The 26,935-nt window shown below is 40.7% G+C and overlaps 1 protein-coding gene across 2 annotated transcripts in view; it reads left to right on the top strand.

Annotated features, from left to right (window-relative positions):
- Positions 1 to 26,935, top strand: part of fbln2 (fibulin 2) — a 259,586-nt gene that overhangs the window by 210,853 nt on the left and 21,798 nt on the right. For both annotated transcript variants that reach the window (XM_063068129.1, XM_063068130.1), the window contains 2 exons: positions 15,773 to 15,892; positions 23,632 to 23,760. In XM_063068129.1, the coding sequence (XP_062924199.1) occupies positions 15,773 to 15,892; positions 23,632 to 23,760 (249 nt within the window). The remainder of the gene's footprint in view (positions 1 to 15,772; positions 15,893 to 23,631; positions 23,761 to 26,935) is intronic.

Here is a 26,935-nt window from a genome sequence, read left to right as displayed (position 1 = left end):
ACCCAGCATGGATGGAAAGTGTGCAAGGAGTTGGCTGGATTCGAACCCCGGAGCCCACGCCTCCGTCTGGTGCTAATGCCGCTACACCACTGGCCAGCTTCTGGGTTTTATGCTCTATATTTAATTCAATTACCAAGTTCATGGAGACTATCTCTCCTTGTTTATAATTCCCCAATGATCACCATAAATTATTAGAAGCTTTGGGGTTTCTTATCTCTATACGAAAACGTTGCAGCAAAGTTTAAGGAGCTTGAGTCATCCCCTTTCTTACCTGTTTAAGTTTTCCCAGATTTTTTTGATGACAAGGTGTGAAGTTTTATTTTGTGTGATTCCAAACAACGTCTTCCACATCACCAGAATCATTATATCCACCCAATCCTCTCCTCTTGGTCACCATCATTGACAAAGTGGAAATTGGGCAATGATTGGAGACCATTATTTTGCATGTCACTTTCAGACTTTGAAACCATTAGTTCAGCACGCTTTCCTCAGTAGTCTTTCTAAGTAGAGCCTTCCATTGCTTCTAACCAGTCCTCTATGACAACACTGATATATTTAATGATCTTTCTATCTCACCCAACCCTTCAATGCAGAGTCCTTTCAGATCTTGAAGTGTGTCCCAGACCAATATTGCTGATATCTCCTCAGCCTTAGGTTATGATATGATAAGCAAATTGCATCTAACTTATCTCCCACTATCAGTTCTCAACACATTGCTTCACATCTATCTCATTGCTGTTACTGATTAAATTTAATTTCCACTGCAGTTTCATTCTGCCGTGCAGAAACAATTCCAAGCTGTCGCCTTATCTGTTCTCCTGAATATTTTCTTCACTCCCAATCATAAAAATCCAGGAGTATAGAACATAGAACAATGAAGCACAGGATCAGGTCCTTAAGCCCATGAAATCTGTGACTATCACCATGTCAATTTAAACTAAACCCCTCTACCTGGTCTACATCTCACCATTCCCTGCCGGTTCACATGTCTCTCAAAATGCCTTTTAAACGTTATTGTGTCTGCTTTCAACATTGTTACTCGGCAATGCATTATGGGGCACCCGCCGCTCTCTGTGTTTTTTTTAAAAGCCCTGTAAATCTCCCGTAAGTTTTCCCTCTTTCACCTTAAAGCAATACCCTAAAGTATTTTTCAATTCCACCCAAGGAAAGAGATGCTGTGTCTTTACCAGATCTGTGCCTCCTGTAACTTATATACTTTTGCCAGGTTGCACCTCAGCCAGTGAAAAAAGTCCGAGTTCTTCTAACTTCTCCTTATACCTAATGATCTAATCCAGGAAACATCCTGGTGAATGAACATCTTTTACAACCTCACCAAAGCCTTCACGTCCTTCCTGTAATGCAACAACCAGAACTGCAAACACACTCCAAATGTGGCCTTGCCAAAGTTTTATAAAGCTAAGGCATGGCTTCCTGACTGCTATACCCAACATCCTGACTGATAAAGGCAAGTATGCCATATGACTTCTTTACCACTGTATCTGCTTGTGTGGCCACTTAAAGTGAACTACAGACTTATATCCAAAGATCCCCCTGTACATCAGTGTTCCTAAGGGATGTGCCATTTACTGTATGCTTTCCCCTTACATGTGACCTCCCAAAATGCGACATCTCGCATTTGTCCAAATTAAACGCCATCTGCCATTTCTCTGCCCATCTTTCCAATTGGCGTATATACTGCTGTTTGCATTGACAACCATTCCCGCTGTTCCCAAATTTGTCATTTTCTGTGCCAGTTTCAAACTTACTAATCAGCCCACCTCCATCTTTGTCCAACTCATTAATGTATCTCAAACAACAGAAGTCCAAGGACTTATCCCTGTTGAACACCACTGGTCACAGACACCCCGTCAGAATAACATCTCCACTACTGCCCTCTGTCTTCTGTGAGCAAGCCAGTTTTTGAATCTAAGTTACTGTAGATTCAGTGTGCTTTGATCTTTAATATCAGCCTAGCATGAAGGACTTTGTTGAGTACCTTACTAAAGTTCATGTATATAACATCCACTGCCCTAACCATCTTTGTCACCTCCTGAAAAACTCAGTCAAGTTTTTAAGATATGACCTCCCGCACAAAGTCATGTTGACTATTCCTAATAATGCAATGCTTTTCCAGATGTGAGTCCCTAAGGATCTGCTCCAGTACTTTTCCAACTAATGATAAAGGGTTCACTGACCTATAATTTCCTGGTTACCCTTCTTAAACAAAGGAACTACATTGGCCATTCTCCAGTTCTCTGGACCTTACCTGTGGCTAAAGAAGATGCTTACTTTACTGTCAAGGCAATCTCCTCTCTTGTCCCTCTCAATAATCTGAGATAGAGGCCATGGGGTTTATCTACCTTAATATTCTTCAGCATAATGACCCAGCACCGCCTCCTTCTTAATATGAACCTGGAATATCAGTATACCCCTCTCTGATCTTACAGTTCTCTGTGTCCTTCTCCTTGGTGAATATCAATGCAAAACACTCATTTAGTACCTTGTTTATTTCTTCTGGCTCTAGGCAATATTTCTATTTTTTTTGTCCTTCAGTGTCCTACTCTCCCCCTAGATGCCCTCTTTTTGTCATGTATGTATAAAGTGCCTTTGACTTTTCTTAACCCTTCTGCCAAGTACATTTCATGGTCCCTTTTAGCTATCCTGATTCTGTGTTTAATGTCTGTCCTGCTCCCTTTATATCCTGCAATGGCCTTGTCCAATTTCAGCTTCCTAAACCTTACCATCAAAACATTTACTGACAGGACGGCTCCAATGCAGGTGCCACAGCATCTGTCATGCACCTGGCTCTGACACACCTAGAAACCAAGAACACTTATGTCAGAATGCCATTTCTGGATTTCAGTTCAGCATTCAACACTATTGTCCCACAGACCCTGGTGGACAAATTCCTACTCCTCGGTGTAATTACAGCGCTGTGCAAGTGGGTGTTGGGCTTCCTAATGAACAGACAGATAGCCAGGATGTTCAACCACCACTCCCTCCACATCATTCTCAATGGGTGCCCCCCTCCCCCCAGCACTCTGTTGTATTCTCTCCTCACACATGACATATGACCTAACACCAGAGTAATCACGTTGCCAAGTTCGTTGATGACATGACAGTGGTGTGGCTCATCATCAAGAATGATGAGATGGCCTACAGAGAGGAGATGAAAGAGCCCAAGGTCTGGTGCCAGGCAAATAGCCTCTTCCTCAATGTCAACAAGGCAAGGGAGATGGTTATTGACTTGAGAACTCATACTACTCACACCCCTCTTTACATCAGTGGCACAGCAATGAAAACTACAGGCAGCTTCCATCTCCTGGAAGTGCACATCTTGCACAACATTTCATGGTACCAGAACACATCCTTCACAATCAGGAAAGCTCACCAATGCCTCTGCTTTCTGAGGAGAACGAAGAGAGTTAGACTATGCACATCCATACTCATGTCATTCTACAGGTGCATTGTAGAGAGCATCCTAACAAGCTGCATTACTGCTTGGTACAGAAACTGTGCTGTGGCAGACAGGAAGGCTCTACAATAGGCAGTCAAAACTGCCCAAAGTATCACCAGCACAAGCCTACCCACCATCAAGGACATATACACAGAAAGGTACTGCAATTAGGCCAGTAACATCATGAAGCATTCCACGGTCCCTGCTCATGGACTGCTTTTCCCACTCCCATTAAGGAAGAGGCTATGTAGCATCCACACTAGGACTACCAGACTCAAAACAGTTCCTTTCCCCAAGCAGTAAGGCTGATCAGGATTTGCACCCACTAACCCACCCCTCCACACCCCCAACCAGCACTACTTTATCATTTTCTGAAAGTCACCTTATGTGCAAACACCCCTGTGCGTAGTGTCACCTCATGGACATACCATCAATCTGTGTATATAAACTCTCTTTACGTATTTGTGTTTAGTTTTTTATTCAATTATTGTGTTTTTGTTTGTTCTGCATTGCATCCGGAGTAACAATTATTTCATTTCCCTTTACATTTGTGTGTAATGCCATTAAACAAATTTGAATCTTACATTTGCTTCCATTTTCTTATGACTAAATTTGCAACACGCTTCTTCATCCATGGTTCCCAGACCTTGCCATTCTTGTCTTTCTTCCCCATGGGAATAAGTTGGTCCTGACTTCTAACCAATTCGCTTTGAAATCACCCTCCCAGTGCCGAATGTGGATTTAGCCAACACCTGCTGCTTTGCATCTACCCTGCCCTATTCCTGCCTAATATTGTTATAATTTGCCCATCGCTAATTTAGCTCTTTTTTTCCCCTGGGGTCCATTCTCATCATTATCCATAGCTATGCGAATAAGAGTTTTGAACTCTATTCCCAAACTGCTCTTCCAGAGAAATTTCAACCACCTGGCCAAGCCCATTTCTGAGTTACAAGGTCTAATATTGTCCCTGCCATGCTTGAAATATCTATAGCTTCTGTCAAGAAATCCTCCTGGAGGCACCTAACAAATTCTGTCCCATCTAATCCTCTGGCACCAAGGGCGTCCCAGCAATATTGGGGCATTGAAGTAACCCATCACAACAACACTGTTGGCTCTACATCTTCCCCATAACCAACCTGCAGATTTGTTCCTCCATCTGCTGCTGGCAATTGGGAGGCCTATAGTATAACCCCATCGAACCCCATCCCACCAATTTCTCCTTTCTTATTGCTGAGCCAGTTTACCTTACTTGATGAGCCCTCCACTATGTCCTCTCTAAGTGTAGGTGTGACATTCTGCCTGATCAATAGTGCAACCATGCTCCCCCCAACCAACCACCCCTTTTACTTCCATTTCTATCACCTCAGAAACATCAGGCTGTCCATCTTTAATATCTCTAATAATCCATGATGTTGGAGCTATTACAGGTTCTAAGCTTTCCTGCTGTTATCATAATACCCCTTACAATGAAGCAAGTAACACTAGCCCATCAGTCCCACTGTGTTCATTAACCTGGGCCTACCTATTTTTACTTTCGGACTTCCTTGGCCAAAACTCTATCTTACCTTCAACATTTCCACCTACTGATCTACTACTCTGGTTCCTAGCCCCTACCACACCAATTTTAACTCTTCCTACGTGGCACTAGCAAGCCTCCCTGTGAGGATATTGATACCTCTCTGTTGTGGTGTAATGCGTCCTTATACCGTTGTTACCCGCCTTGGAAGAGAGCTCAATGATCCATGTGTCCAAAGTTCTCCCCCTCCTCCACCCCCTCCCCCAACCCCAGACCAGCTACTTAGCCACACATTCAACTGTAAAGCAGAAAGCCTTCTCCATATTTGAACCAGCTTCTTCATCCGTAATGGGCCATCTTCATCCTCATAACAAGTTTTAGAAAAAAACTTGGTCTAGCCTTTCATTCCCTTAGTGTTTCTCCTTCGTTCTTGCAATTCCAACTAATTGTGCCCTCATGGTCCAGGACAGGTAAATGCAAAATCTGAAGGAAGGAAGCTCAGTTAGCAAAACCAGTGTGAGGTGAGTGGAAGCCCTAAAGCATTCTTCTTGTGCTGACCCTTGAAAGCAGAAATTCTACATAGATAAACTTTCCTTGGCGTGAGAGGACTTATAATACCTTTTATGATTAGAAGATTTATCCCCAAAGTCATAGTCATACTTTATTGATCCCGGGGGAAATTGGTTTTCGTTACAGTTGCACCATAAATAATAAAGAGTAATAAAACCATAAATAGTTAAATAGTAATATGTAAATTATGCCAGGAAATAAGTCCAGGACCCACCTATTGGCTCAGGGTGTCTGACCCTCCAAGGGAGGAGATGTAAAGTTTGATGGCCACGGGCAGGAATGACTTCCTACGATGCTCTATGTTGCATCTTGGTGGAATGAGTCTCTGGCTGAATGTACTCCTGTGCCCACCCAGTACATTATGTAGTGGATGGGAGACATTGTCCAAGATGGCATGCAACTTGGACAGCATCCTCTTGTCAGACACCACCATCAGAGAGTCCAGTTCCATCCCCACCACATCACTGGCCTTACGAATGAATATTGTTTCTTTCTCATTTCCAAAGATTCCCTTTGTGAAGCCACTATTTGCTGGGGTTACAGTTCCTCACTTGCTGGTCACTTTGGTGATTTTCTCAAAAAATATTCAGATGTGAGTCTTGAGTAGCAGTGTCAACCATGAGGGTCATAAGAACTCAGTTAGGTCTTTCCCTTTGCAGAAACTCAGGCGTGCATACTTTATTGTTCCAATGCTAAAGTTAGATTTATTTATAAAAGCCTTAATAGTCATTCTAAAAACTGCTACTCAGAACGCTAAAAGAGACCTTTTTTATTTAGTGAAATGTGATTGCGCAATTTTCATAAGATATGAAACTTTAGGATAGATGAGCTTTCCTGCCTCATTTGTAATATCAGTATATTCCAGGGCCAGATGCAATATACCCCAAGTTATTCCTCCCTGGATATGGGAGTAGTACTAGAGGATAGAGGATGACAAATGTTGTTCTGTTGTTCAAGAAAGGGATTATCATGGGAATGAAAGACCAATAAGTCTTATGTTAATGGTAGGCAATTATTGCAAAGGATGATTAGTGATGGGACTTATGAGCATTTGGAGAAGCATAGTGTTATTAGGGATAGTCAGTATGACTTTGTGAGGGTCTCATGGACCTAATTGAACTTTTTCGAGGAGGTGACAAAATGAATTGATGAAGGTAGCTTGGTGGTTGTGTAGTATATGAATTGCAGTAAGACTTTTGACGAAGTTCCCGATGGTAGGCTTACCCAGAAAGTCATGAGGAATTGGATCCATGGAAACTTGGCTGTATGGATTTAGAATTGGCTTGCTCGGAGAAGGTAGAAGGTGGTAGTAGATGGCGTATGTTATGCTTGGAGGTTAGTGATTAGTGGTGTTCTGCAATGATCTGTTCTGGGAACCTTGTTCCTTATGATTTTTATAAATGACTTGGATGAGAAAGTAGAAGGTGGATTAGTAAATCTGCAGATGACACAAAGGTTAGAGGTATTGTGGATAGTGTAGAACAGGGGTCCCCAGCCTTTTTTGCACCGCGGACCTGTTTAGTATTGACAATGGTCTTGTGGACCTGCTGACCGGTGTTGGGGTGGGGGGGGTGGGTGGTGAGCGTAGGGTTGCCAACGGACAAGAGTAGCAGTCAAATACGGGACACTTGTGAAAGACTACCATGACATGAAGCCTTGCGCGGGCACCTGTGTGTGCATGTGTGTACGTGCCAAATTTTTTCTACAAATCATTTTTGGTGATTCTGTTCAGTGAAACTACACTGTACATACATTATGTCTACTTTATATAGGCTGTGTATTTATCATATCATTCCTGCTTTTACTATATGTTAGTCTTATTTTAGGTTTTATGTGTTATTTGGTATGATTTGGTAGGTTATTTTTTGGGTCAGGGAACGCTCAAAAATTTTTCCCATGTAAATTAATGGTAGTTGCTTCTTCGCTTTACACCATTTCGGCACGAAAGATTTCATAGGAATGCTGTACCTTAACGGGGGAAATACGGGACAAGGACGGTCCTGTATGCGACAAACCAACTTAGCCCAATATAGGGGCTGTCCCGGCTATTACGGGACAGTTGGCAACCCTGGGGGAGGGGTGGTGTTAATCACGACTGGAATATAGGTGGTAAGTCAACTATAAGTCACTTTAAGTGGCTAATACACTCAATTTCTTTTCTAAAAGGGTTTCTCTAACAAATTTAATATTAAACACACAGCGCATACTTTCCTTGCATCAACATAGTGATAAGTCAATTATAAGTCACTTGTAAGTCAATAGCATCATAACATTTTAAGTAACGTTTGGATATTAAACACACAGCACATATTGTCCCTGTATGAACATATAAAATCATTGCAGCACACCAATATCGCTGAATCAGTGGGAGCCTTGGGCTTGTTTCCCTGCAACAACACGGTCCTATCGAGGGGTAATGGGAGACAGCGATACTCGAAGGGGGTTCCTTATGTCCAGTCTATTCCGCAATTTAGTTTTCGTTGCATTCATTGCAGAAAACCCCGCTTCGCAGAGATATGTTGGAAATGGAAGCAACGTTTTTAGTGCTTTTGTGGCTATCTCAGGATATTTAGCCTTGACTTTGATCCAGAATGCCGGCAGAGATGTGTTCTTTTAAAAATATTTTATTTAATTTTTTAAAGAAGATATATAAGGACTCAATTAATACAGATCGAAAAAAAATTAATTCGAATACATTAATAAGTCCAAGAGGGAAAAAAGAACACCTATCCAACACCATCTCCCCACATTTAATAAAAAGGAGGGAAAAAAAACATAAAAGACAGAGGAAAGAAAGGAGAGCAGAAAAAAGAAAAGAGAAAAATAAGAAAAAGAAGAGTAGGCATCCAGCTCTCAGAGTCAGTTTAAAATACAAATTTAAGAAAATAGCTTATAATAAGGGATATATTAATTAAAAAAAATAAAATAAATAGATTAAACAATCTGGGCATTTAAGTAATCTGAATATGGTTGCCAAATCTCAATGAACATAGTGTACCCATTCCTAAGGGTATAAGTAGTCTTCTCAAGGGGTATACAACTCTGCATTTCTTTATTCCAATGATCAATATGTACAAGGGAATTGGATTTCCATGTTACCGCCATGCATTTCCTGGCCACTGACAATGCAATTTTAATAAATTTGTATTTATTCCCGGGGAGGTTAACTTTCAAATCTGCTAAATTCTCCAGAAGAAACAATTCTGGGTCTAGAGGGAAATCCATCCCCAGAATCTTCCCCAGTACCTCCCCAGGTCTATCCAAAAAGATCTCAGTTTTGTGCATAGCCAGGTGGAATGAAAAAAGGTACCAACATCTATACCACACCTGAAACACTTGTCAGAAATTTCTGGTTTATTTTAATGTGTTTTTTCAGGTGTGAGATACAACTGATGTAAAAAATTAATATGTATCATTCTGTATCTAGAGTTGATAAGAGTGGTAACACTATCCAAACATAGGTGTGACCAACACTGATGATCAATTACAATGCCCAAATCCAATTCCCATCTCTCCCTCGATCTGTATATACCAAGCTTTGGGCATTCGTCTTGGAATAAAGAATACATATTAGAAATAAATTTAGTTGTATTCCCCTTTCGGATTAGAATCTCCATGTCTGAGCACCTTGGTAGGGCCAGTGATGGACCCAAACAGTCCCTCAAAAAAGATCGTAATTGGAGATAGCAGAAGAATGTGTTATTAAATAAATTATATTTATTTTTAAGTCCCTCAAAAGACATAAGCTGCATCTGCTGATTATAACAATCTTCAATGTGCCTGATACCGTGTTGATATCAGGTGACTAGAAACTTATTAATCTGTTCTGAGATAGAGGTGTCTTTGAGGATATTCCTCTTTTTAGACCCATAAATTGTTTAATTTTTTCCCAGATATAAATTACATGTCTCAATAGAGGATTATTTGTTTTCTTTTTAATTAATTTGGAGTCCAATTTATATATAATTTCTCTGCCATCTCTTCTCCTACCATATGTAAGCCGATTGTAAGAAGGAATAGTTGTCTCATCAAAAAAAAAGATTTAAAACGTGCTTGTGCAGCTAAAAAATATTTTTAAAAATCTGGTAATTCTAACGCTCCCAATTTATAGCCCCAGGTCAATTTTTCCATGGAGATTCTAGATATTTTACCCGACCATAAAAATAGACGAATATGTCCATTGAGAATGTTAAAAAAATTATTGGATAATGGGATGGGGAAAGACTGAAAAAAATACTGAAGTTTTGGCATTATCTTCATTTTTATACAGTTTACCCTGCCTATCAGTGTGATGGGAAGGTTTATCCACCTACGTAGGTCCTCCTCGACATTCCGCAGCAAGGAGAGATAATTAAGTTTATAAAGGTCATCCAAATTACGATTAAACTTAATCCCCAGATATTTCATGGTGAATTTAACCCATCTAAATCGAGTGCCATATTGATATTGGGCATAGTCTCCTCTACCTAAAGGTAAAATTTCACTTTTATTCCAATTTATTTTATATCTCTAGACTATACCATAATTGTCCAGCAAAGCCCTAAGTCTTACCAAAGAGCTGGCCGGGTCAGCCAAATATACTAAAATGTCATCAGCAAATAAATTAATTTTATACTCTTCCTGGGCCACTTTCAACCCCTTTATGTCTGGATCCCGTCTAACAGCCTCAGCCAATGGCTCTATTGCCAGAACAAATAGAGCTGGAGATAGTGGGCAACCTTATCTACTAGATCTATGTAGAGAGAATACTGATGAAATCTGATGGTAAAGTGCTCTTATCCAATTTATGAATATTGGCCTAGACCAAATTTTTCCATTGTTTTAAATAAAAAAATCCCATTCAAGTCTATCAAAGGCCTTTTCAGCATCTAAAGCCACTGCTACAGTCGGGTCCACCTTCGTCCTAGCTAAATGTAATATAGTCAATAGTCTGCCAATATTATCAGATAATTGTCTAATTTTAATAAATCCTGTTTGATCGGATTTAATCAATTTTGGCAGATATTGAGCTAATCTATTAGCCAATGCCTTTGCTATAATTTTATAGTCGGCATTTAAAAGTGAGATAGGCCTATAAGATGCTGGTTTTAGCAGATCCTTATCCTTCTTAAGAATTAACGTAATAATTGCTGTTGAAAAGGATTCCGGTGGAGTATGGGTCTCCTCAGCCTGAGTCACAACCCTCATAAAAAGGGGCATTAATTGATCCTTAAATTCGCTATAAAATTCAGGGGGAAAACCATCATCTCCTGGTGATTTATTAGCCTGTAGTAAGCCTAGGGCTCTTTCAATTTCATCCCTAGAGAAAGGGGCATTTAATTCTTCCTGATCTTGTTGACTCAATTTGGGAAGTTGTAAATTAGACCAGAAATTATCAATTTTCAGTGAGTCACCCACTGATTCTGAATTATATAGTTCCGAATAGAACTGCTTAAAAGTATCATTTATTTCTTTTGGCTTATATGAAATCTTACCTTCCCCTGTCTGAATCACATTTATTGTTCTGGAGGTTTCTTCCACCCTCAATTGCCAAGATAGTACTTTATGGGTTCTCTCTCCTAATTCATAATATCGTTGTTTTGATTTTAGTATCATTTTTTCTATTCTGTAGGTTTGTGTTATACTCTAATTTTTTATTTATTAATTTTTTATAATTTTCCTCTGTTGTTAAATTCTGACAATCTTTCTCTAATTGTGTTATTTCTTTCTCCAATTCATTTAATTCTGTTACATATTTATTTTTTATGCTATTAACATATCCAATTACCTGTTCTCTTAAGTATGCTTTTAATGTGTCCCATAATAAGAAATTATTGGCAGTAGAGGGTGAGTTCGTCTCACAGAGCAATTCTATTTGAGCTCTAATAAAACTGCAAAACTCTGGTCTTTTCAACAGCAAAGGATTAAAACACCATCTATATAATGTTTTTTGTTTATCAGGTATTTCAATTGATAAAATTAAAGGTGAATGGTCTGATGGTGAATGGTCCAGCGACACATTCTGTTTGAATGATCCTACTTTCTAATTTAGCTGATATTAGAAATAAGTCAATTCCAGAGTAGGAATCATATTGTTTTGAATAGAAAGAGTAGTCTCTTTCCCTTGGATGCTGCCATCTCCAAGCATCTATTATATTCAAGTCCTTCATGAAGGCCAGGGTGGTTTTTGCTGCCCTGACCTTCATGACTTTTTTAACTGATCTATCTAAAATTGGATCCAGACAAAAATTGAAATCCCCTCCAATTAAGATATTTTCATATCCTTGAACAACTTTCAAAAATATATTTTGGATAAATTTCTTGTGGTCATAATTGGGGGCATATAAATTCAAAAGTGTCCAGGATTCTGAATACATTTGACCATTGACCATAACAAATCTCCCGGCCGATCTATGACAGTACCCTCCACCAATTCACTGGCAAATTCTTCCCTATCAATACTGCCACTTAAAATTAAATTAGAATTAGCTTTAGAATTAAAGGAGGATGCTATTACTTGACCAACCCAACCTCTCTTTAATTTGTTATGTTCTGTCACTGTAAGATGAGTTTCTTGAAGAAAAGTAATTTCAACATGATTTTTTTAAAGATATGCCAGGACCTTTTTCCTTTTTATCGGTCCATTTATCCCATTAACATTAAGACTTAAAAATTGAATTGCTCTATTCATAGTTATCAGATTTTATTGGTTGATAAATTCTGCCCACAAAAAAATATAAATTACTCCCAAACAACAGGAATTCTGCAGGTGCTGGAAATTCCAGCAACGCACATCAAAGTTGTTGGTGAACGCAGCAGGCCAGGCAGCATCTCTAGGAAGAGGTACAGTAGATGATTCAGGCCAAGACCTGTCGTCAGGACTAACTGAAGGAAGAGTTAGTAAGAGATTTGAAGTCAGTTAGCCCTGACGAAGGGTCTCGGCCTGAAACGTCAACTGTACCCCTTCCTAGAGATGCTGCCTGGCCTGCTGTGTTCACCAGCAACTTTGATGTGTGTTGCATAAATTAATCCCACTTCTTTGAGTGACTCTGAGATATTTGGTGCCATTCTCAATAGAGTATAGAAAATAGAGAAGAAACCAAAGAGGAAAGAAAATAAAAGAGAAAAAGAATAAAGAAAAGGAAAGGGAGAAAAACCCTCCCAACTGGCGCTCCAAGTCCACGGCGCCTTAACCCCTCTTACTGTGGCGTCCGATAAACATCACACTAAAGATGGACATTCTTTAACATATAACATAATTAATCTTTTCTTTTAAAAAAAAAGATGAAAAAATTATCCACTCCCCCAATAACTCCTTAATTAAACATCTGTAAAAATAAATTGTATTCCACACCCGTTATTACTAAATATCTAACATAATCTATAATACTGAAAGTAAATATCATTAATATAGCAATATATCCGAATAAAGAAGAGAATTCAAAAAAGAACTTACTAAATATAACCCTAAATATTGTAACTTAATACATATCCAGCATACCAAAAATTAAACATATCAAGAGATGACATCTATATAATCAAAGCTATTCATACTAGTTATAACAAAATTAGATGAACTATATAGTTCCTAAGTAGTATAATTCAAAAAGACCATCCATAGTCAATATTTTAAATCATAATAGTCTTCATCCATAATCATATAGATTCGAAGTTCAAGATTATAATGTTGTTAAAATGAATCTATATTAATGAAGAAAATCAAATAATTTTCTTCATATATTTTGTCTAAAATACATCTTTCTAGGCCTCTTGTTCCAGAAGAATATTCTGAATCACGATGTCTCAGATATTTTTTGAATAAAGTTTATCACCTCTTGGGCCTCTTGGGGGTTAGTAAAAAATTTCCTCCCTCCATCTGACAGAGTAATTCTCAGCTTTGCTGGATATAATAAAGAATATTGAAGACCTTCATTCTTTAATAACCTCCTTGTTAAATCAAAGTCTTTCCTTTTTCTTAACAAGGCCACACTAATATCTGGAAAGAAGAATATCTTTCCCCCTTCAAACTCTAGTAAGCCATTCCTCTCTCTGGCCTCTATTGCTGCAGCTCGTAATACTTTTTGTTTATCTTGATACTTCAAAAAGCGTATAAGTATAGAGCGCGGCCTTTGCTCTGGAGGTAGTCGGGGGATTAAAGTCCTGTGGGCTCTTTCTATAATTAATTCTTTGTCAAAATGCTTTTCCTCCAGAACTTTGGGGATCCATTCTTGCTGCGTCTCTTCCTTCCAATCCCTCTTTTAAGCCCCCTATTTTGATATTATTTCTTCTGCTATAGTTTTCAAGGGAGTCCAGTTTATCCATTATTTTTACTTTCTCAGTCCTCCAGGAATCTTTTTCTTTTCCCAGGCTTTGTAATCTATTCACACCATCCTTCGTATTATTTTCTAAATCCGGGGTTCGCAAATTTAAAGATTCCAAAGTCTGCTTCATTTCCTTAGATTCTTGCATGATAAGGTCTCAATGACTCTGAATTTGTCAATCCTACCGGTTAATGTCTGGACTGCATCAGCCATCTCATGAATCGCGGCTGCGAGGTCATTACCCGAGCCGCCGCCGCCATTCTCGGACCCTCCGCAGGCTCAGAGGAACCATCCGACGAGCAGACCTCCTCACCATTGCTCCCGCGTCCCTCAACTCCAGATGTTCCCAGGAGTGCAAGGCCGGCAGCTACAGAGCCAGTAGGATTTCCATGATTTCTTCTTTTAACCATTGTTTTTATTAAGGTTATATGAGAGGTTGTAAAAAAGTTTTTGTAGGAGTTATTCAGGGAAGCGCCTGATCAATGGGACGACATCACGTGACCTCCATGCCGGCAGAGATGTTATGTCAAACATATTTTCCAGCCGGCCGTCATTTGCAAGCTCGAGAGTTGATCTTCTTCCCGCGCTGACATGGATAATGCGTGCGTAATGACCTTGCGTGCGTTCAAGTTCAACAGTGTGTGACAGGGAATGAGGAAAGGTGCAGCTGACTCGTACCGCCAAATCATATCATTTCCTTGCAGTCCGGTAGCACATGCTTTGCGGCCCAGTACTGGTCTGCGGCCCGGTGGTTGGGGACCACTGGTGTTGAAGGTCGTTGTAGTTTACAACAAGACGCAAGTTGGGCGGAGGAGTGGCAGGTGGAGTTCAATCTGGAAATGTGTGAAGTGATATACTTAGTAAAATTGAACTTGAAGGCAAATGCAAGGTTGATGGCAGGATTCTTAGCAGTGTTGAGGAACATAAGGATCTTGGGGTCCAAGTCCACAAATTCCTCAAAGTTATGGTGCAAGTTGATAGGGTGTTTTAAGAAGGTGTATGGTGTGCTGATCTTCATTAGTTGAGGATTAAGCTCAAGAGCCACAAGTGAATACTGCAGTTCTATAAACCTGCTTAGACCCCACTTACAGTGTTGTGTTCAGTTCTGGTCACCTTATTATAAGAAGGATGTGGAAGCTTTAAAGAGGGTGCAGTGGAGATTTACCAGGATGCTGTCTGAATTAAAGGGCATGTCTAATGAGGACAGGTTGCGGCTTTTCCCTTTGGAGGGAGGTAGGATGAGAGATGACTTGAGAGAGATGATAGTTTGATAGGGTTACTGCTTGTGTGTGTGTGGGGGGGGAAGTGGGGGTTCCAACGTTTTCTGTCATTCATCCTTTGGGGGTTTTCTTCTGTTTCATGGATGTCTGCAAAGAATAGGAGTTTCTGGTTGCATACTGAATACATTCTCTGATATTAAAATGAACTATCATTGAGAGCCATTGATTAGGAGAGGCTTGAATTGGGTGGGCATCCAGGACCTTTCGTACAGGGTGACAATGGTCTATACCAGATATGTGTATAAGGTGAATGGAGGAACGATTAGTGGAAATATCAGAGGTAGTTTTTCTTCACACAGGAATCAGTGGGTGCTTGGAATGCACTACTGAGGGAGATGATAAAGGCAGAAGCAATCAGACATTTAAAAAACTCTTAATTAGGCACACAGATGCAAGGAAAGCAGGGGGTTATGGGCTGTGTAGCAGGGAAGTTAGATTGATCATGGAGTAGATTTATATTGGTTGGCACAACATTGTGGCCTGTACTATTCTATGTTGTATGTTTTATTAATAATCTATCCTGGTGTGGGAAAAGGTAATACGATTCCGATCTAAATCTGTAAAGGTTTTGAAGCAGTCAGCAAAGTCAGATACCACAATAATGAAGCAAATTGGGTGATGTTACTTATCTGCATTTATTTCTCTACAGATATAAATGAATGTGAGAGCAAAGTCTGTGGTCAGGAATGTGCGAATATCTACGGCTCCTACCAATGCTATTGCAGACAAGGATACCAGCTCAGTGAACAAGATGGCCATTCCTGTGTGGGTAAGGAGAACCACATTAAAGCAAAAATCTATTTTTGTCATTTATGTATTTCCATTCTATTCTGCCATATTGGGCATTGCAATCACTATAAGCTTCTAGTGTGATATTATGGGTCCAATGGCTTACTTGCATGCTCATGGTCATATGCAGTGATGTAAATTAATGACTCAAAACCAGAAGTTCAGATCAACACATCAGCTAGAAAGTTAAAATTCATTAACTAAATTAATCTGAAGTAAAAATATAGAATAAGTAATAACCATTCTGAAATTGATGTCTTGTCATTACTAACACTTCTGGATCATTAATTCTGCTTCAGAAGGGAAATCGGCCAGTCTGCCCCTCCCTGGCTACTATCTGTCTTCAATCCTATGCCACTGTGACTAAAACTGAACCGGCCTCTGTAATAGCTGAACAACTAGTCAGCTCAAGAACAGCTGACCTTGCCTGTAATTTAAACAATCTACCAAAATTTACTTCTAATATGTCTCTATGTTAGAAAGATTTCACTGAGTTGGTGAAGTGGAGCTATGTCACCAAGGCACTTAATTTCAAACAAGAGATACAGCTTGGATGACAGCCTTAATTAAAATGTGTATTTTGAGTTTTTTTTCTAGAGATATGTATGAGGATTAGATTATCCCCAAAGTAATTTCCAAGAGTTTATTGCACATTCTTTCCATTTTCCTTAGGAGGGCATTGTAAAGGCATTGAACTCATTTCGATGAGGGACAAGTAGAAGCACTTTTGATCCAACGTGTTAGAATGTTTTCTTCTCTCTCTTTATGTGTCAATAAAGGTTTAATTGACAGAATGTTACATTAAGATAGAGTATTGAAACTGGTGGAAAAAAACAGGCACTTCTGAGAAAATGATTAATTATATTTTAGCTTCAACTTATGCAGAACAATCTCAAGACACCAATGATTCAGTGAATGTCATGTTCTTTCCTCTTTGTGAGAATAGTCATAATGATCTTCTGGTGTTCTTGTTCTTGACTGTTCTTTGGTCCTTCTTATTCTTCTTCCAACCTTCGTATTTTCTCCACTTGAATCCAATCTGATTACCTATTCATTCCTCCATCTACTTTATTATGACTAGACTACAATCTGGCTGGTGACTACTGGGAGTTTCCTTCCATCTCTCCTCACTAGAGTGTATTCAGGTTTGAACTTTACCATCAGATTAATTGCTTATACAGGTCGACCTTCACTAATCCAGCACCATTAGGACCTGAGGAGTGCCGGATTAGTGAAAATGCCGAATTACAGAAGGATCACATTAAGCATAATCAGTGCTGGATTATCGAAGGAACCGGATCGACCTGTACAACCTTCCCTGAAACTAGACTACTCATCTTATCTTCATCCAGGGTTGCACACTGACTGACTGAAAGTTAGTGCTGTGATGCAGTCTTAGTGATTTCATGTCCAGCTTCTATCTATATTCATGACTGAGCTGGAGATAGCCCCACCACTGTCTGCAGATGGCTCCATTTCTGGTGTTTATTTCCTCGTTTTATTTCTGTGCCATTTTAAGGACTCTTTTGGAGTTTTCCTTTGAGGTTCTCCATCATGTTCCATAATAGCCACCTATGATTAGTCCTTGAAAGTCACTTTGAAAGACTCTTTATCTCAATATCTCATGTTCCTATTATTTATTACAATTTATTTATATTTGCATTTGCACAGTTTGTTGACTTCTGCACTCTGGTTGATCTTTCATTGATCCTGTTATAGTTACTATTCTATAGATTTAGACCATAAGACCATAAGACAAAGGAGCAGAAGTCGGCCATTCAGCCCATCTAGCCTGCTCCACCATTTTATCATGAGCTGATCCATTCTCCCATTTAGTCCCACTCCCCCGCCTTCTCACCATACCTTTGATGCCCTGGTTACTCAGATACCTATCAATCCCTGCCTTAAATACACCCAATGACTTGGCCTCCACTGCTGCCGTGGCAACAAATTCCATAGATTCACCACCCTCTGACTAAACAAATTTCTTCCCATTTCTGTTCTGAATGGGTGCCCTTCAATCCTTAAGTCATGCCCTCTCGTACTAGACTCCCCCATCATGGGAAACAACTTTGCCACATCCACTCTGTCCATGCCTTTCAACGTTCGAAATGTTTCTATGAGGTCTCCCCTCATTCTTCTAAACTCCAAGGAATACAGTCCAAGAGCGGACAAACGTTCCTCATATGTTAACCCTCTCATTCCTGGAATCATTCTAGTGAATCTTCTCTGTACCCTCTCCAACGTCAGCACATCCTTTCTTAAATAAGGAGACCAAAACTGCCCACAGTACTCCAAGTGAGGTCTCACCAGCGCCTTATAGAGCCTCAACATCACATCCCTGCTCCTATACTCTATTCCTCTAGAAATGAATGCCAACCTTGCATTCGCCTTCTCCACCACCGACTCAACCTGGAGGTTAACCTTAAGGGTATCCTATACGAATACTCCCAAGTCCCGTTGCATCTCAGAACTTTGAATTCTCTCCCCATTTAAATAATAGTCTGTCTGTTTATTTCTTCTGCCAAAGTGCATAGCCATACACTTTCCAACATTGTATTTCATTTGCCACTTCTTTGGCCATTCTTCCAATCTATCCAAGTCTCTCTACAGACTCTCTGTTTCCTCAGCACTACCGGCCCCTCCACCTATCTTCGTATCGTCAGCAAACTTAGCCACAAAGCCACCTATTCCATAATCCAAATCGCTGATGTACAATGTAAAAAGAAGCGGCCCCAACACAGACCCCTGTGGAACACCACTCGTAACCGGCAGCCAACCAGAATAGGATCCCTTTATTCCCACTCTCTGTTTCCTGCCAATCAGCCAACGCTCTATCCACGTATGTAACTTTCCTGTAATTCCATGGGCTCTTATCTTGTTAAGTAGCCTCATGTGTGGCACCTTGTCAAAGGCCTTCTGAAAATCCAAATATATAACATCCACTGCATCTCCCTTGTCTAGCCTACTGGTAATTTCCTCAAAAAATTGTAATAGGTTTGTCAGGCAGGATTTTCCTTTAAGGAAACCATGCTGAGTTCTGCCTATCTTGTCATATGCCTCCAGGTACTTTGTAACTTCATCCTTGACAATCGACTCCAATGATTTACTGAGTATGCCCAGAGGGAAATGAATCTCAGGGTTGTATGTGGTGACATATTTGTACTCTGTTAATAAAATATACTTTGAACTCTTTTAAACACTCTGACTGCAAATTGTTGAGTGTTATTAACTTGAATACTCTATGTCCTAATGAATCTAAGGTCTCCTTTATCACAATGCTTGCTTTGATAATTTCTTTCAAGAAGTTGACCCGAATAATCTTTTCTAAATTAAACCATGAATGTAAAGATTGCTTCAACATCAGGATTACTCCCATAAATCCCGCAGGATAATACGTCAGCCCTTTATCATGTTCAGTGGGCACAGCACATACTAGTTCCAAATGTGTCATGGAGTCATAGAACATGGAAACAGGGTGTTGTGTCCATGGAGTCCCTGCTGACCATCAAACACTCCTTTACACTAATTGTATAGTAATCCCATGTCGCTCTCCCTACATTCTTGTCAACTCCTCCCAGACTTTACTACGCACTGCAGACCAGGCAATTTATCATGGGCAGTAAACCTACCAGCCCCACATCTTAGTGATGTGAAAAGAAACCAGAGTACTTAGAGAAAAAAAACGGGGAGAATGTGCAGACTCCACACAGACAACACCTGAAATCCGATTCAGATTGATTTTATTTATCGCATTTACGTTGAAACATACAGTGAAATGCGTAATTTGCGTTTACAACCAACATGACCTGAGGATATTCTGAGGCCAGCTGACAAAGTGTCACCACACATTCTGCTACCAACATAGCATGCTCACTGTGTTCATAGAACACAAGAAACAACAGCAGAACAAGCCCATTCCTCTCCACTCATCCATGGAAGCACATACACAGTCCTCTAGCCTAGTGGTCGCCAACCGGTCAATCTTTGAGACTTTCACAGTAGATCCCGAAAAAAAAAGAAAAAGAAATACACAAATACTGTTGTAATGTGAACATTATAAAAATAAGTAATAATAATTAGGATAATGGTAATATAGCAATACTGCCGCTACTGAAAGCTGTTTGTAAAGAGATTGTTTCCGGGTTGCGGGGTTTTAGTTCCGTTCTTTCTGCCCAGTGTGCATGTATGTAGCTCCCCCGCCATGCACCGCGCTAGAAAAGACCGGAAGTAAAACCCCGCAACGCGGAAGCAACCTCTCTTTACAAACAGCTTTCCGAAGCGGGGGTACTGTGAGATTACCACTATCCTAATTTGTATTAACTTATCTTTATAATACTCACATTACAACACTTCTCCCCCTTTAAATTCCAACATTCCTCAAATGTAAATAACTGGGAAACAAAAAACAGTGGTGTCATTATCTTGCGTACCTCTGAAACTCGTACTAGTGTCTCAGTAACAGTTTACCAATATAGAACACCTGAAAAATGTGGCAGATTCAATATTCAGTCTAACAAAGGAAACAGTCCATTCAAATACTCAGTCTGTCAGGAGGTTTGTGAAGGTGCTATGCTGCATCAGATGAAAATTATGAAATCTAAGTACAGGAGCTGTCTTACTGACAGACACCTCACAGGCTGTCTCAAACTGGCTGTCTGTAGTTATGAGCCAAATTTCAGGGAACTAGCAGAAAGTATTCAGCCCCAGTCATCACACTGAGTGCAACAGTGAATTTTTATTCATTTATTTTTGGTGTTGAAATAAAATTAAATAATGAAACATAGAATTAAAGGTTTTGTAATGTGAGCATTATAAAAATAAGTAATACTAATTATGATAAGGTAATATAGCAATACTCCCGCTACGGAAAGCTGTTTGTAAAGAGAGGTTGTTTTCGGGTTTTACTTCCAGTCTTTTCTGCCCAGTGCACATGCGTGTGACTAACTGATTTAGTAGGTCGATCTTGCCTTTCCCTAAGGCCGAGGTAGGGGATCTTGGGCTTAAAGAGGTTGGCGACCACTACTCTCAGGCCTCCAGCTTCCCGACTGAACCCAGGCTGCTGGAGCTGTGAGTCAGCAACTCTACTAAGAAACTCTACTAATTAACTCTACTGTGTTAATATGATTTTAAGAAACAGATTAGGCCATATAAAAGTGTATATGAAGGTTTGGTTTCATCTCCTCGTCTTTACTGTTCTCTACAGTGCTTGATTGCCTTACAAACCAAAATTCTTGGCCTTGAATATATGAAATTACTGCATCTCCTCGGTTCTTTGAGATAGTGAATTCCAAAATTCACAAATCTCTGTGTGTAGAAATTGCTCTTTGTCTCCAAAATAAGGTGACCCTCTAATTCTGAAATTTTTCTCCCAAGTTCCAGATTTTCCCACAAGGGGAAGTATTGTGTCCAATCCTATGATAATGATCATTGTGACTACTCGAACAAACCATCAACCGCCATTAGAGATCAAGTACAGGGAGTCATCCTGTATGAACCAATCTAATAATCATGTTTAAAGTTGAAGAAGTGTATTCAATCCTTTATTAAGCAATTAGCAAAACAATCCTGAAGTGATAAAGCTAATGATATTGAACATAATTTAGCAAAATTAATTGGAATTAAGTGATTAACAAAAAGTTACCATATCTGGCTGTCTGTAGCTCTAACTGACCCTAGACTGACAAAGCATGAATACCTAACTAAACCCTTCACTTTTTACCACAACTCCACTCACGTGACCAACTACCATAATAAACACGCAATGCAGAATTCTTAAGCTCAACCTGTTTTAGTTATTCTTCAGAAGGCAAATCATTCATCCCAGGAATCTATCTGGTGAACCAGCTCCAATGTAAGAATGTACATTCCTCAGTAAAGACTAAAATTGTATAATCCTGTTGCTACATAGGATAATAACTCTTTCCACTACTGAAACAATATGGAAGGCCAATGTTATTTTACTTCATATTGGTAAAGGATTATCTTTGCATTTACCATAAAAATAAGCTGTTGGCATCATCCACTCAGCAATTACTTGTACCTTGATAGTTGACATTGCTTTGTAGATAAGCAGTATAGAGAATGCATAACAGGCGAGGCTAAACAAACAGATAACACATTTCCTTCATTTTGTGTGTGCGTTGCTCAAGATTTCTTCCATCTGCAGAATCTCTTGTGTTTACTAAACACTTTACTTTAGCTGAAGGCACATTGTTAGGAAAGCACAAGGTCAGCCTGACTGTTTCTTATCAACACGAATAGTGAGATAAAGCTGCTTTGTGCAGCCAGTGATTGAAGGGGAAGAATTCCCCATATCAATTACCTCATGAAACATAAAATTCAACTTTCTCCTCCTCTAAAGGAAACATAGATAAGGTTTAACTTGTAATAAGTTTGTATAGTGGTGAATGGAAATTGGCTTCTAATTTGCTTGGAGGAAAGAAGATGATTGTCTTTGCTTCAAGATTATATCATAAACTATATTCGTGGTGAAGATGGGTGGAGGATCTGTTCAGTGTTTTGTGTGTGAGATGTGGTGTTGGGGGCCTTGACGGTATTGTTGCTGTTCTTTTCTGTGAGTGAGCGGGGGTCAAGATTTGATGCTATTGTCTCTTCCCCCCACTACTGCCTTGATGCTATTGTCGCTGTTTTTTTCCCTGCTGAGGAGGGGGTGAGGGATTTAATGCTATTGTTGCCGTTTTTTTCTGCCGGGGAGGGGGTGGGGGATTTGATTTTATTGTCACTTTTTTCTGTGAGGGAGAAGGTGGGGGTTTTGGGGCTTTGCGAGTTTTGTTTCCTTTTCTTTTTCATGCCGAGGTGGGGGAGGTGAGCTGATGTCTTTTATTTCAACAAATCCCATGGTCTTTCTGTATTTCATGGCTATCTGGAGAAGATGAATATCAGAGTTGGATTGTACATGTATGCATACTTTGACAATAAAATGAACCTTTGAAGGCAAACTAGCTTTTTATGACTTGGAAATCTTAGGCCCGTTGTAATCAATATGGTGCTACAACCATCTAATGTCCCTGACAAAATAGAAATTTGATATTACTGCTGCTGTAGAAGTAAGCTCTATTTTATTTAACCACAATGCTGAGACATTTATCTGGTATTCCTTGACATGAAGTGTGTAAAGTATAAATTGATAATGAAATGAGGAGGCATAATCAGTATTTGAAATGTGCCATCCCATTGAATAGAAATCATAAGCAAATGGAAAATTAAATCAGTAACATTGATTTTCTGTTTGACAGTTAATATTGATGTGTATAAATCGGTGTACATGGAATGGATCTGATTGTTCAGTCCTTACTCTCAGAAACTGAACAATCTCAGTATTTCATTAAGAAAACTAACACCAAATGCATTTCTATTCTGTGGTATATTTGAAAATGGAGATTAAAATCAGGTTGATCCAATAAGCATTTTAATAAAAAGATTATTTTTTAGAAAGCTGAAATGCTTCATAGCAACATAAAATGTGAATGTATATTTGCTATTTATTCTAACTATTCAATAACTTAATAAAAACATCAGTTTTGGTGTATCTAGGGTAAGATAAATTAGTTTAATAAAAAGACTATTGGAAATGAAATCCATTTTGTGAAACAACTGGATTTATTTGATGTGGATCAGGAACTTCATGCTGTTGCCATCTAGTGGTGGAATGCCTCTGAACTTTGTTGTGTTCACGGACGGAAATTTTCATTTCAGATTTTGATGAGTGTGCTCAAAGTGGAGGCACTGTCTGTACATTCCGCTGTCTGAATCTACCTGGCAGTTATAAATGTGCCTGTCCTGAGGTTGGTTATACGATATCACCTAATGGAAGAACGTGTAGAGGTAGGAATTTTCCTCACTTAGTTCTGATATCTCTGTGACACCTGGATCCTCTGTACCTCTAAATTAATGCTTTTCAATATTTTTTTCATATGATAAGGTATCTTTTATTTATGGGCATTTAATTTTTATATTCTGGGTTCCCAGTGGCATATCCTTTAACAAAAAAATACCCAGGTGGATATTTTTTAATTCAACCTTTGCAGGTTGTTCATATAATGTTATGTAGCCCCCCCGCCATCCTCAGGGTCGCTCGGCTCGCTGTCGTCTAGGGAAACAGCCCTCGGCCCCGCCAAACTGGGTAATTAGTTTGTGTGGATGCTGTGTGTTGTACCCCACCCCGCCCAGATAACAGACAATACACCAGATACGATTAAATGATTTACAGTTTATAGATATTACTGGAACTACATAATTAATAGAGAATAAAATATAAAGGCGCCACACTTATCAAAGTTCGATCTCTTCGTGCACAAAAAAGTTGGAGCTCAAGACCCTTCTTCTTCTTCCTTCGACCCCTTGGACCACCTCGACCGGCCGCCTGGGTCCAACAACGGTGGTCAACCTGATGCTCTACATGAGTCTGTCTCCGTCTCCTCTCCTCGCCGAATGCCCTCCTCGGGGTTCAACCCCGTTAGTGGACATCACAACACCTGGTTCATCCTCTGTCCCTCTCTCCCGCCTTCTGCCCCAAAACCCTGCGCATACAGTATCTTCAAATACACCAAAAACATAACAACTATCCCAATTGGTTCATTGGTCCTCATATCAATAGATAATACAAAACAAACTGCTAGTGGGAAGGACTTTCTCAGCGTTTAACATAACAAAGAAATGTTCCTAAGTATAACATAACAAAGAAGCCATTTTAATTAGCCTCCGCAGTAACATAAAAGACGAAACCCCCTTACACTCTCCCCCCACCAAATAAAGTCATGTCCTCATGACTTCTAAATAACTCGCCAACCAGTCCTGCAGACACACAACAAACACATACACAAATACACACAGTGACAGCGCTCCCCAAACAGTGGACCTTACGCCTGTCCCATGGGCGCTACATAGGCCAATCTATCTGGGAGCTTCTTAACCGTCCGAGACCTCCGTACCCCCTCACCTAAACCCAAAAGGCTCAGACACTACTAGGGATACCTTGGGCCTGCTTGCCAACTCCTCTCTCACTCAGGCCACCATTACAGCTCAGAGCCCACTGTCCCGTGTCCGGGGCCCCGCCTCTCCTCCTTCCTGATCCTGCCGTAACTCAGACTGCCCACAGCTAGCCCTCCCCACTACACCTGACTCAGTGGGAGAAGGACAAAGGTCTCTTCCTCAATCACGGGGAAGGTAGCGAAAGGCAGCATGTACCACATGTGCAGCACATCATCCTTCGGATCTGTGTTCGTCCTCATTCCCTCGATCGGTAGCTGCTGTTTAAGTTTCTCCAAACTGAAACATTTAGCCGCGGCTACCCCTTCAGCCTCCTGCAGTCGAGACGTCAGCTTCTTCGGGGACTCCTTCAACTCTCGCCACAGCCTCAGCAGTTCTGACTCACGGTTCTTGGCCATCTCAGTCTGGGACGCAGCTACCCCACCAGCTTCTTCCTCCCTGACCTGAAAAGCAGCAGTTAAAGGGTGTTCAGCCTCCGGTTGTTTCTTCCTGATAATGTCTTCCAGGTCAACTTTCAGTTTTTCCACTTCATTTAAACTCGCGATACTCATCTTCAGGTTCCTTTCAAGCGTTCGCCTCCCTTTTCCGAGATCTGTCCTCCATTTCTTCACCTCCTCGGGAGTGTAGTCAAACTCCCCTTCCTGGGCTCTCAGTTTTCTGTTGACCTTAGTCAGAACACTTCCTTGATCTTCCCCAACTTGTAAGTCTTCCAATCTTTTCTGAATCGACGTCTTGAGTTTCTGCTGATCCCTTCGCAGGTGGGTCATTGTTTCTTCTCGCTGGATTAATTCATCAGTACATGACTGCAGTGTCGGCTCGGAATTCCGATGCTCCTTCTCCACGTTGACGAGCATAAATTCCAAGTCTGCAATGGTCATCCCACAAGTGCGGCACTCAGTCTCCGGCCGACATTTCTGAGCACTCAGTTCAGCGGTGCAAATCCCCTCTCTCCCCTGTGTCTCCTTCAGATTGACGACCTGGGGTTCCCTCCCCAGGTCCAGCACCGTCTGTTCCAACACCAGGAAGTTCAACTGGTATGTCGGGTCAATTTTCTCACATTGCACCAAACTCCTCCGGCCAAAAACTCCTCCACATGTGACACTTTGCTTCTGTTGCCCAGGCTCAGCCACTTGCCTCACTTCATAGTCCCCCCAGGCGAATCCAAGCTCTAGGCTGTCATCCACATACGCCCAAACTCCACACACCTTCACTCCCCCCATGGTCTTCCTCATGCCCCACGGGAAGGATGCAGGGGCTCCGGATATGCCCTTGGGCATCTTTTCAGCTCGGAAGAATCCTAGGGAACTAATAACGGCCATCTTCGGCTCGACAGCCACACTCCTTGGGATCTGGCAACATCCCCTCCTCAGATCCAGCACATTAAACCACGTCGTATAATCCACACACACGCTTCCTCCATCTTCCACTGCGTCAGGGTCCAGTTGCCGCGACCTCTCTCTCACTGAGGTGTCTTCAGCGGTCAACTCCCCTCCCTCGTGGTAGTTTGGAGCGTCTACTAAGAGGGTCTCACCCTCAGCTACTTTCCCCAGGCTGCACCACCGCTGGGTCTCGTTTAAATTCGGTACCGGCTCAAGGCTGCTACACACGTCCTCAGAAGCAACTCGACACGCTGGGTGCCCAGACAATGCCCCCATGAACTCCAGGGTCATTAACCAATCATTGTCTTCTGGATAATTACTGGCACTGGTACCCAAAATCTCCGGTGCCCTTGCGGTTGTGAAGGGTAAATGCTTCAGACACCGGTTGTAAAACGATCTGTACAACAACTTGACCTGTGCCCCAGGGTCGAGGATAGCTTTAGCATCACTTCCCTCTATCCGTAACGACACCCTGGGGCGTGGTCCCTCTAAGCCTTCAGGAATAGGATCTTCTCCTTTCGGAAGTTCATTGGTACATTGCTGGGAATGTGCTTCCCCAGAGACCCCAAGCCGTTCCCCCACTGGGCCTCCACTAAGTTTCCCGACATCTCTCTGATCAGCTGAACAACTGA

Source organism: Mobula hypostoma, chromosome 15 (assembly GCF_963921235.1).
Source record: "Mobula hypostoma chromosome 15, sMobHyp1.1, whole genome shotgun sequence".
Classification (NCBI taxonomy): Eukaryota; Metazoa; Chordata; class Chondrichthyes; order Myliobatiformes; family Myliobatidae; genus Mobula; species Mobula hypostoma.
This window is presented reverse-complemented; position numbering and strand designations above follow the sequence as displayed.